The 13,031-nt window shown below is 35.0% G+C and overlaps 1 protein-coding gene across 6 annotated transcripts in view; it reads right to left on the bottom strand.

The window, feature by feature from the left end:
• SCN2A (sodium voltage-gated channel alpha subunit 2) overlaps positions 1–13,031 on the bottom strand; it is a 153,315-nt gene that overhangs the window by 35,743 nt on the left and 104,541 nt on the right. For all 6 annotated transcript variants that reach the window (XM_054679914.1, XM_054679913.1, XM_054679916.2 and 3 more), the window contains 2 exons: positions 12,000–12,356; positions 2,550–3,029 (listed from right to left, as the gene is read on the bottom strand). In XM_054679914.1, coding sequence (XP_054535889.1) covers positions 2,550–3,029; positions 12,000–12,356 — 837 coding nt within the window. The remainder of the gene's footprint in view (positions 1–2,549; positions 3,030–11,999; positions 12,357–13,031) is intronic.

Genomic DNA, 13,031 nt, shown 5'->3' with positions numbered 1-13,031 from the left:
TAATTCTCTAGTTTTTTAGTGTAGAGCTACCAGGTAAAATTCTGAAAGATCGAAACCTACACATAACCTCTTTCACGGCGATAACCCTCATCATTTATTATTTTATAAATTTATGTCTAGAAAGTTTGATATAAAGCCAGAATTAAAAACCCCTCCAAATAATGTTAACACTGAAGTAACAGTCTCTATGCTGGGAAGGTATTGGAAGGACTCCACAACTCAAGCAATAAAATAATCCTGTCTGCTTCCACCTGGCAGGTCAGTTCTCTTCCTCCAATTCTGAAATACTGAATTCACAATATTATTTTAGAGTATTTAACTCAGAGCTAATTTAATTGGAAAATAAATCAAAAAGCTTAATGATAACAAGAGAAACAAGAGATGTCCCTACTCTAAACCCCACATCACTGGACTTCCCTCTTACTTCAAACATAATGGCTTAAGTTAAGGCAAAATACATGCTCTTTTGGAAAACCCAGGGCTGTAAAATCTCTTAAAGTTAAGAAGACTGGATGTCAAGTTAAACATTCCTCAAAAGATACTCAAACTTAGCTAAAAGATTAAACTAGCCAATGGCTTCAACGTTTGATACTGTATAATTCATTCTTAGTTTATATGACAGCCTAAAACTAAATGTGTGAAAATAAAAATTGACTTTTTTTACTATTAGGGAAATATTCACCATTAGGCATAATTTCAAAATAATGAGAGGGGAATATACATCAAAATTCAAATGACCGAATTCTATTTTATAAATGCCAACTTCAGCTTCTATAATAGCAGTATACTGTATATGAAATTGGGCCACTCCACCCTTCCAGCATAACCCAACTATTATAACAACACTTGTTCAAAATTTTGTTAATAAGATTTTAAGATATTATTCAACTTTCAAACAATAGTTAGTAAAAATTTAAGTTCAACTAATTAAAGTAATTCTTTGCCCCAGGACAGAAGGTTTTATTACTTTTCCCTTGAATCTCATCAGTTATTTCTTGTGGAACTGATACCTATGTCCCTGTTATTTATACCTTCCTATATTCAAAGATTGTCTGAATTTCCCATTAAACATCTACTTCTACCTAATCACTAACAGCAATACTACGTAACTTACAAACAAGAAAAAATGGAAAATAACATACTCTTTAGTAATTTTATCAAATAAATACAGAAAAAGTGTCTGAAATAGCTAGTTCTTTTTTTTTTTTTTTTTTTTTTTTTTGAGACAGAGTTTCATCCTGTTGCCCAGGCTGGAGTGCAATGGGGTGATCTCGGCTCACTGCAACCTCTGCCTCCTGGGTTCAAGCGATTCTCCTGCCTCAGCCTCCCGAGTAGCTGGGATTACAGGCACGCACCACCACGCCTGGCTAATTTTTTGAATCTTTAGTAGAGACAGGGTTTCACCATGTTGGCCACGCTGGTCTCGGACTCCTGACCTGGTGATCCACCCATCTTTGTTCTTTTTTTCATAACTATATTTTCCCTCATAATTTTGGCTGATTGTTAATTATCATGATCATGTTGTGCTACTTAAATTTTACCTTTCAGTACCCACACTCCCCCATGTCGTCATTCTTTCTTTCCCGACATCAGGAATAGAAGCTTTTATCTTCCTCGCCAAACAGTTCGTATGAGGAAGGAACGAATCTTTGTTTTTCCTTGTTATTTTTGTTTGTTAGTGCAAACTTTAATTACTGGAAATCTTGTCTTCATTTTTGTATAAACAATTAAATATCAAGGTTTTAAATTCCTCTCTTTACCTCCAACTCTGTACTTATTGAGCTACAGCTTAATAGCAAACAAAACAAAAAATATATTCTGTTGCTCATACCCTTCTTGTAAATCAAAGAATACATTAAGTTACCAGGACTTACTGAGTTGGTAAATTCAGAATTTTATATTCTATAATGTATTAAGGATTTTTGTTTCTTTAAACAGTGAACACTGAGCTCAGTAGGGTTAAATATGTTTTTAGTGTGATTCCTCATCAATACCTTCTCTTCAAAAAAAATGACCGACTTCAGGAAAGATAAACTATATATAAATATCAAGCCAAGATCCCAATCAGATCTTCCTTGAGTAAATATGTCTGTGTAAACAAAATACAATACTATTTTATGACGTATTTCATAAGAATTAAGAACTAAGAACATAGCAAGATGAGAATTGCAACTACCCTCTCATCAGGTATTTTTCCAGTACGTACAAAAAACACTGTTGTGGGCAAATTACAAGGAAGAAAGTGGAGAAATTGAGGCATTTTGAGAAATTTAAAATTATTTATAAATACTGAAATAATTCATATCAAGAATACTATCAAGAGTTCAAAATGTCAGTATTTGAAACATAAGTCAGCATATTGTTAATCTAGCTATATTTTAATCTATCATTAATTTATTTATTACCAACTTTTCCATGGAAAATATATTGCTAGACAGATATTTTCTATTTTCTTAACAGGAAGGAAACACGCAATTTAAAAACACCTGATAATTTTAAACAACAGAATTATATAACACCAAAATATCTCCGTATTTAAACATTTTTACCTCTTTGCTTTCCTCCATATCTGACTCGCTGCTGAATTCTTCAGTATTTAAATTTTCAAAGTCAGATTCTCCAACAGCAATTGGTACTGTCACAGTGAGGCTAGGGTTGTTTATAAATGACATGTAATCACTTTCATCCACGACATATTTTTCTACACTGCTGCCTATGCCACTAGTAGTTCCATTTCCGTCTTTGAGATAATTGAGGTCTTTGCCTATTTCTATGGTGGTATGGTTGGAAATACAGCTGTCTTTTTTATTATTTAGATCTTCAAGCGGTTTAATTTCATCTAAAGCTTTCTGCTTCCTAACAAAGGCTTTCTGAATAAATTCACGTATTTTTCTTTTAACAAAATCGATTCCTTTCTGCATCCTTCCCACAGCAATCTGGAGATTATTCATTTCGTTATCATCATCAGTGGCAGCAAGATTGTCAGAACTGAAGGAACTCAAAAGCAAGGCCAAGAAGAGATTCAGAACCTGAAACACAGCAGGAAAAACAGGTGATCAAAACATTCTATTGCTTCAATTGCTTTCTATCATTAGTTTTCTAAGATTGTTCTTGACACCTTATTTCATTCTAACATGCATTTCTGCTAATTCATGATACACTATTCTGAAAAAAAGTGAATGAAATAAAAATGCTTGGTCAATATAAAATAATACTATTATCACTATTTGCTTTTTAGTCATTGCAGAAAATACTGAAATCATTGCTAAATGAAACATTTCTATTAAGCTCAGTTCCAAAAGATAAATATAGACAACTGTATAAAAAAAAAAAAACCCTTTTATTTGGGATGCTGATATATTTTGGACATTTGTCCCCTCCCAAATCTCATGTGGAATTGTAATCCCCAGCACTAGACGTGGGGCCTGGTGGTAGGTGTTTGGATGATGGGGTCAGATCCGTCATGCCTTGGTGCTGTCCTCATGTTAGTGAGTTCTCATGAGATGTTGTTATTTAAAAGTTTGTAGTGCCTCCTGCCCACATTCTCTCTTGCTTGTTTCTGCTTTCATCATGTGAAATGCTTGCTCCACTTTGCCTTCTGCCATGATTGAAAGCTCTTTGAGACTTCACCAGAAGCCAAGCAGATGCCAGCACCAAGCTCACTGCAGAACCATGAGCTAATTAAATCTCTTTTCTTTATAAATTACCCAGTCTCAGGTATTTATCTGTAACAATGCAAGAATGGCCTAATACAGATGCTATTTTGACTATGTAATTTGGATTTCCTGAAACACTGATAATTTATTCCTAAAATCAACAATTATCCCAATATATTTAAATATGATTTTATTTTTGTGCCTTTGTACCATTTTTTGTACCTAGATAACTGGACAAATCAGACAAAAATGTATTTATTGCTGGATGAAAAGTCCCAATTTTTATTAAGACAATTATGGCTACTATAATTATACAGTAGTGAGAAATACTATATAATGGTTATTATACAATAATTATGATGTTATTGTTGAATTAAAGATTGTGGAGTTGAAGTATTGCCATGAATAAGGACAGTAATCAGTCTGCAAACTGGGTCTTTAAAAATAGGCTTCACCAGTATGAATGAGTGAAAAGATTCATGACATTAAACCCACTATTGCGGAAAAAAAAAAAAAGGACAACTTACGAAGAAATCAGACATTCTCAGGGGTACAAGACTGAGTCATATAATTTTTTTTCAGGATTTGATTGACAATATCAATGAATTCCTGATTATTTAAGCACACAGAACATACAGAACAAAAGAAAGATATAGCAGTAAAGGGGGGCAAATGCACAAAGTAAATACAAGCTGCATATCCCTTATTTGAAATGCTTGGGACCAGAAGTGTTTTGGATTTTAGATTTTAAAATATTTGCATGTACATAATGACAAGTCTTGAGAATGAGACACATGTGTAAACATAAAATTCATTTATGTTTCATACACATACACATAGCCTGAAGGTAATATTATACAATATTTTTAATAATTTAGTTCAGGAAACAACATTTTGACTGTGGTTTAACTGCGATTCATTACAAGAGGCCAGATGTGAATTTTCCTCTTGTAGTATCAGGTTGGTGCTCAAAAGCTTTGAACTTCCGAGCATTTTGGATTTCAAATTTTCAGATTAGGGATGCTCAAACTGTAGTACAAAAGTAGAATCTTAGGAAAATTTTTAAGTAAAACTTCAATAAAAAGGATTCTACATTCTTGCTATATTCTCATGCTTCTATCATGCTAATGAGGCTTACAGCACCTTTGTCTCATTAGCTGTAAGTTAGTCTAACCAATGGTGATTTTTTTAAAGTAAAAATATGTAAGATCCAATGAAGACCACGTTTGATTTTGAGAGTGTACTGACAATCTGTCAGTCTCTATACTATGACTCCTGATAATCACATTAAGACCAGACCTGCTCCTTTGCCTCTGGAATTTACCAATAAAATTAAGTTTTATTGTAATTTGCTTTTGAACTTATTATTTGGATTAAAAAAACAGACAAAGGAAGAAAAAATTGCATGTAAAATTTTTATTTTATCTATTTTGGTGCTATTTCCTAGACTTATTTTCCTAAAGTATATTAAAGTTCTGTCATTTGTCTATTTGGAAATTTTTCTTGATACACATCCGTCAATCCTTCCCCAGGGTGGGAGCCAACTATATTGCCTCTGCACTGGACAAATACTCTATTTACAAATGTCATTTACTGTGACATTTATATAGCCTGCTCCCATTTCTCATTCTGTCCTGTTAAATTTCTCATCCACATCTCTATCACATTATATTGGATTCTTTTTTTAAAAAAAAACAAGCACAGCTTTACTGATAGATTGGGAGATCTTTTGGTCAGAAACATGCCTTAGAGCCAGGTCCTAGAGCAGTATCAATACTAGATCATAATAACAATAAAAGTAAAACCAGCTTTTTAGTTGAGCTGTTAGTAAATACCAGTTATTGTGCCAAGCATTTTCAAGGTTTATGTGATTTATTTCTCACAACTCTATAAGGCAGGAATCATTACCATTTTACAGATGAAAATGCTTCTACACAACTTACGTGACTTGTCCAAGATCACAGTTAATAAGTAGAGAAGCTTTTTTTTTTTTTTTTTGAAAGTCTAACTGTAAGGTCTTTTCTCCTAATTGCGATGTTTGCAGAATAAATGAGGAAACAGTATTCCATGTTTACTCTTACCAATACTTCCTTTCTTTGAACTGCTACCATATTTAGTCAGTATAATAGGGTTTACTATTAATTTTCTAATTGTTTCTCTGATCTTTTATGAATTGATAGCTCAATTCAATGCTATTCCACTGTCAGGAAAATAAAGAAATATCCCTGGAACATATGACTTTTCTTTCTCATAAATCCATTGAAGTTTTTATTGTTTTTAAAGCAGCCAATCTACACGTGGTGACACAGTGTTGAAACCGTGTTTATTAATACCCACTAGACACTAACTTTCATCAGCATGTTTATCTTAGTTCTACAGATTACTTGACATAGAGGAGCACATATTTTAGAATTCGAGTGCTAGGTCAGAATCGATTTTCTGTTACCTACTAAGTAGCATAACCAATCTGAGCCTCAGTTTCCTCATCTATAAAATAAATGTAATCGTTTTTCTAGTGCCCAGCTTACAAAGTTGTAAGGATTCAGTGACAGAATTCATGTGGCTTTCGGCACAGTTCTTGGCACATAGTGAACCTTTGAGGAAGTTTAGCTGTTATCACTTACTATTATCCAACTTATCCTCCACAACACTATCTTTTTATTTACTTTATTTCCCTAGAAATATTTGTGTGAGTCAAGTTATTCTCTTTTTCTAGACTTCCTTTGTTACCGAAGGGTATGTGCATAACAGCTGGCACAGGTGTTTGGTGTGATCCATGACAATTTAAGAAAACAGTTCAGCAAGCTCACTCAGGGACTGAAATCCTGAATCCTGTTTCACAAATGTGCTAGCTCACTAAATGAAATCAACTCTTTCTTGTGTCTCAAATTAGCCTCTTGGAATGGAAATGTTACCATAATTTCCATTTTGAATTCAAGGTTGAAATATATTACATATTTTAATTGTTTCTCCATCCTGATTCCCAACTTGTGAGAGGAAGCCAAAACCTTCACATCCCTCCTGTGTGCTATTGCCTCACCTTCACTTAGGGAGAGAGGAGGTTGTATTCTCTGCTTCTAGAACTATCAGTTTTCAGAAAGTCACATTCTTTTTCTGCAGCACCTATCTTCAACCAATAAAGGGTCTCTTGCCATCGTGTCTGGAAACTAAGAATGGCTCATAAAAATCCTGGTCTGGGAAACAGTAGTTTGTGGTCCCAGCTCTGTCTTGTCTGTAGACTAGGCTGGCAGTCCCATCTATTGTGACTACTACATCTATTTGGGTGGAGCCCCATCTGATAGTTCATGTGTGTTAAAAGGAAGTTATGCCATTTTGTCTTTGGGACACCTTTCCCCTTTTTCCAGTGAGAATAGGAAGGAAGAATTGTAGTAAGGAGTGAGTATATCAAGTTCATTCAGTCTTAAGCAAATGTTATATAAGCACATTTCCTTAATAGTGGTAAACGTGATATATATGACTACCTTAGCTACTCCAGAAACATACCCAGGTTATCACAAGACAAAGAAGTTATTTTAACTGATAGTCGAAAAGAAAGGAGAACCTTTAAGTTTTCTCTCTTAAAAGAACAAAAATTAAATTTACACCCAGTAGATGGAAATGATTGTTTTATAAACTATATCTTTTTATGCATACATCACAATCTAAATTAATACTGATGTCAACCATAAGTACTTGATATTTCCTGAAATTCTCTTTTCAACTTGAATTTTCTGCACAATTATACATTAGAGAGATATGTTAATTTCAGTAAACTAATAGATAACGTGGTGGGCTGAGTTTCATCCTCTTTAAATCTATTCTGCATTCTCCTGCTACATATATTTCTGAAAAATATCACTGGTTCACTGTCACTTTCCTGATAAAAAGTCATCTGTAGCTTTGAATTGCCTAAAGGAAAATACATTTTATTATGCACAGTTAGCCTTTTCATAAATTAAATTCTACCCAATCTGGTCCCAAACTTTATTTCTTAATTCCCCATTGCTGTCTGATCATTCATGTTGTCATAAAGGATTCTGTTCTCTGCGTTTTCTTTTCTTCTTCCAACATATACCAAATATACATACAGAGAAAATGAAATCAAATCTATAACATAATTATATTATCTTTTCTTTGTTTCTGTTCTATGTAACCCTATGACACTTTCTGTTCTATGTGATCTTATACTTTTCTGAAAGCAAACATTTTAAAGTTGTCTTGGGGATTATAGTAGCTTGAGCTCTTCTTAGTGACTAGCTTCTAATGAATACAATATGGCAGAAGTGGTGAAGAGTGACTTTCAAGAGTAGAACATAAAGAGGATTTTCTCCTTGCCTTCTCTCTTACATCACCTTCCCTGGAAGAAGCCAGCTGCCATATCATAAGGACACTCAACAGTCCTATGGAAAAGGTCCTGCAGAGAAAAACTGAGACCTTCAACTAACTGCCAAAAAGGAACTGAAACCTCCTTCCAATAAGCTTGAGATTGAGCCTTCTTAGAAGCTGATCCTCCAGCCCCAGTCAAGATAACTGTAACCTCAGCTAACATCTCGACAGCAACTTCATGACTGATCCTAAACCAGAACCACCCAGCTAACTTATTCCCCAAATCCTGACCCACAGAAACTATGAAGTAATCAGTGTTTATTGTTTTAAGCCACTGTTTATAATTCTAGATTGTACATTGTTTATGTTTCTTGTTACTTTAAAAATAGATCAGAATTATCAAAAGTAATGTTGAAGAGGCTGAAATTTGGCAATGAATAAAAATAAAATAATACTTTGCCTTTTTCCCTTCCCCTTTCTCTATCTTTGGGGACTTGGAGGTTACCTTTATATGAGAGGAAATCATGTCTAAAGAGTATATGCTTTTTTTTTTTTTTTTTTTTTTTTTTTTGCAACAGAGTCTCGCTCTTTCACCCAGGCTGGAATGCAATGACACAATCTCGGGTCACTGCCACCTCTGCCTCCCAGGCTCAAGCAATTCTCGTGCCTCAGCTTCCCAAGTAGCTGGGATTACAGGTGTGCATCATCACGCCTGGCTAATTTTTGTATTTCTAGTAGAGATGGGGTTTTGCCATGTTGACTAGGCTGGTCGCGAACTCCTGTCCTCAAGTGAACCGCCCACTTCAGTCTCCCAAAATGCTGGGATTACAGGCGTGAGCCACTGAGCCTGGCAAGAGTATATACATTAAATTACTTGTTATGGTAGTCATTTTTCTATTCCATTGGTTTGGGTTCTAATTAAGCAACTCGGTGTAATTACTCCATATTTAAAGCATAAGAGCCTGATACTTCTCACAGAGTCTACTGTCCTGTAACCCTCAGTCACTGGGTACCTTGTTTCCTTGTTTGGGATGGTCTTTCTTCCTACCAAGCTAAATCTTACATCTCAGTTAAATATATTTTAGGTCCAAACTCTTTGACAAAGACTTCCCTGATCAACCTTCCTATTGTAAAGCAAGGTTTACATTTTGTAAACTTGACACATGGCACTTTGTTTTCATATTTTTGGACACATATTAGTTACTTCCTATTTTTAATTCTATTTGAGTACATGTTATATCACTTTGTTATATTTATCTTCCCATGCCTTCCCAACTTCTCCATGCCTTCAAGATTCAGGACACTAGTGTTGGGCATGGTTAATTTTTTTTAATTATTATTATACTCTAAGTTTTGGGATACATGTGCAGAACATGCAGATTTATTACATACATATACAATTGCCATGGTGGTTTGCTGCATCCATTAACCCGTAATCTACATTAGGTATTTCTCCTAATGCTCTCCCTCCCCTAGCCCCCCACCCCTCGACAGGCCTCAGTGTGTGATGTTCCCCTCCCTGTGTCCATGTGTTCTCATTGTTCAACTCCCACTTATGAGTGAGAACATATAGTGTTTGGTTTTCTGTTCCTGTGTTAGTTTGCTGAGAATAATGGTTTCCAGCTTCATCCATGTCCCTGCAAAGGACATGAACTCACTCTTTTTTATGGCTGCATAGTATTTCATGGTGTATATGTGCCACATTTTCTTTATCCAGTCTATCATTGATGGGCATTTGGGTTGGTTCCAAATCTTTGCTATTATGAATAGTGCTGCAATAAGCATACGTGTGCATGCATCTTTATAGCAGAATGATTATAACCCTTTGGGTATATACCCAGTTATGGGATTCCTGGGTCAAATGGTATTTCTGGTTCTAGATCCTTGAGGAATTGCCACACTGTTTTCCACAATGGTTGAACTAGTTTACACTCCCACCAACAATGTAAAAGCATTCCTATTTCTCCACATCCTCTCCAGCATCTGTCGTTTCCTGACTTTTTAATGATCGCCATTCTAACTGGCGTGAAGTGGTATCTCATTGTGGTTTTGATTTGCATTTCTCTAATGACCAGTGATGATGAGCTTTTATTCATATGTTTGTTGGCCACATAAATGTCTTCTTTTGAGAAGTGTCTGTTCATATCCTTCACCCACTTTTTGACAGGGTTGTGTTTTTCTTGTAAATTTGTTTAAGTTTTTTGTAGATTCTGGATATTAGATGGATAGATTGCAAAAATTTTCTCCCATTCTGTAGGTTGCCTGTTCACTCTGATGATAGTTTCTTTTGCTGTGCAGAAGCTCTTTAGTTTAATTAGATCCCATTTGTCAATTTTGGCTTTTGTTACCATTGCTTTTGGTGTTTCAGTCATGAAGTCTTTGCCCATGCCAATGTCCTGAATGGTATTGCCTAGGTTTTCTTCTAAGGTTTTTATGGTTTTAGGTCTTACATTTAAGTCTTTAATCCATGTTGAGTTAAATTTGTAAAGCATGAAGATAAGATTAGAGAAAAAAGAATGAAAAGGAACGAACAAAGTCTCCAAGAAACATGGGACTATGTGAAAAGACCAACCCTAAGTTTGATTGGTGTACCTGAAAGTGACTGGGAGAATGGAACCAAGTTGGAAAACACTCTTCAGGATAACCAGGAGAACTCCCCCAACCTAGCAAGACAGGCCAACATTCAAATTCAGGAAATACAGAGAACACCACAAAGAAGCTCCTTGAGAAAAGCAACCCCAAGACACATAATTGTCAGATACACCAAGGTAGAAATGAAGGAAAAAATGTTAATGGCAGCCAGAGAGAAAGGCTGGGTTACCCACAAAGGGAAGCCCACCAGACTAACAGCAGATCTCTTGGCAGAAACTCTACAAGCCAGAAGAGAGTGGGAGCCAATATTAAACATTATTAAAGAAAAGAATTTTCAACCCAGAATTTCATATCCAGCCAAACTAAGCTTCATAAGCAAAGGAGAAATAAAATCATTTACAGACAAGCAAATGCCAAGAGATTTTGCCACCACCAGGCCTGACTTACAAGAGCTCCTGAAGGAAGCACTAAATATGGCAAGGAAAAACCAGTACCAGCCACTGCAAAAACATGCCAAATTGTTAAGACCATCAACATTATGAAAAAACCGCAGCAGCTAATGAGCAAAATAGCCAGCTAGCATCATAATGACAGGGTCAAATTCACACATAACAATATTAACCTTAAATGTAAATGGGCTAAATGCCCCAATTAAAAGACACAGACTGGCAAATTGGATAGAGTCAAGACCCATCGGTGTGCTGTGACCCATCTCACATGCAAAGACACACATAGGCACAAAAAAAACGGATGGAGGAATATTTACCAAGCAAATGGAAAGAAAAAAAAAAAGCAGGGTTTGCAATCCTAGTCTTTGATAAAACAGACTTTAAACCAACAAAGATTAAAAAAAGACAAAGAAAGACACTATATAATGGTAAAAGGGATCAATGCAACAAGAAGAGCTAACTATCCTAAATATATATGGTGTTAGGGGTGGTTAATTTTATGCAGAAATGACAATTAATGTTTTTAGAGACAATGTTACTTGCTCATACCATAGTTTCTAGGCACCGAAAACCCCATGAGCTCTTAATAAACTGAGATTGTTGCTAGTTTTTCAATTTGTAGAAAACCAAATCTGAAACGTTTTCAGGTGTTATTGCTAGTACTTATAAATAAAATGAGTGTTCTAAGTAACACTTCCATGCTCTAGTACAAGAACTGAAAGATAAATAACAGAAATGTTTCTCTCCTTGTAGCAAGAAGGATAATGAAAGAAAGAATAACTTTGGTTCAAAAGGTAGTTTAAGGGTTTGTGTGGATTACAATGGTCTAAACTATACATGGCTCTTACAGTCATGAGTAATAGACAATAGGAAGTGGCCTTGATTTAAAAAATACAAAATATTCTTCAGTTGAACACACTTTTTTATGATTACATTATCTTTTAATGAAAATGAGGAAAATGTTTTTGCTACATACCACTAGATTTCCAATCACCATGACCATCATGAAGACAGTAAGGCACATGGTTTGGCCAGCGACCTCCATACAGTCCCACATGGTCTCTATCCACTCTCCACACAGCACGCGGAACACGATCAGGAAGGAGTGGAAAAAGTCATGCATGTGCCAGCGTGGGAGTTCACAATCATTGGAAATCTTGCAGACACATTCTTTGTAGCTCTTACCAAAGAGCTGCATGCCGACCACAGCAAAAATGAAGACGATGATGGCCAATACCAAGGTGAGGTTTCCTAGAGCCCCCACAGAATTGCCAATGATCTTAATTAGCATATTTAGAGTTGGCCAAGATTTTGCCAACTTGAAAACTCGGAGCTGGAAATAAAAGCAAGAACAGTGTTAATGCTCTGCATTTCTAAAAAAATCTGCAATTTTATTTTATTTTTATTTTTTTATTTTTTATTTTTATTTTATTTTATTATTATTATACTTTAAGTTTTAGGGTACATGTGCACAATGTGCAGGTTAGTCACATGGACACAGGAAGGGAAAAATCTGTAATTTTATTAACAGGGCAAATGTACAGGTAACTGTCTCAATTATAGAATGATGAATTATTTATTTGTCAAACGATCACTAACAAATATAGCAGTGACTTGCTACCATAGAGCGTTCTTTTTTTCATTTTGAAATGGTCCATACTGTAAATGAAATAATTAAATTATACAGTTTTTAAATTGGCAGTTTAATAAGATACACCAAATTTTCAAGTATCCTACATAAGCATATGTAATATACACTTTTGTTTCTCCTTAAGGAATTAAGATATTTCAGATTAATGGTGGTTAATTAGCAGAGATCCAGTTTCAGAGAAGTAGGAACTCTCATTATTTTTAAAAGGCCAAAGCAGATATAGTTTTCAGTGTACTTTAAATATGCTGAAATGCACAGGTGAGAATAATATCAACACTTAAATTACATAAAGTGGAAGCAGAAATGAACTAATTTCTTTGTCTTTAGATTGTTTTAATCTAGCTATATCTTTAGCTT

Source organism: Pan troglodytes, chromosome 13, assembly GCF_028858775.2.
Source record: "Pan troglodytes isolate AG18354 chromosome 13, NHGRI_mPanTro3-v2.0_pri, whole genome shotgun sequence".
Lineage (NCBI taxonomy): Eukaryota > Metazoa > Chordata > Mammalia > Primates > Hominidae > Pan > Pan troglodytes.
The sequence above is the reverse complement of the archived record's forward strand: the minus strand, read 5'-3'. Positions and strand labels throughout refer to the sequence as shown.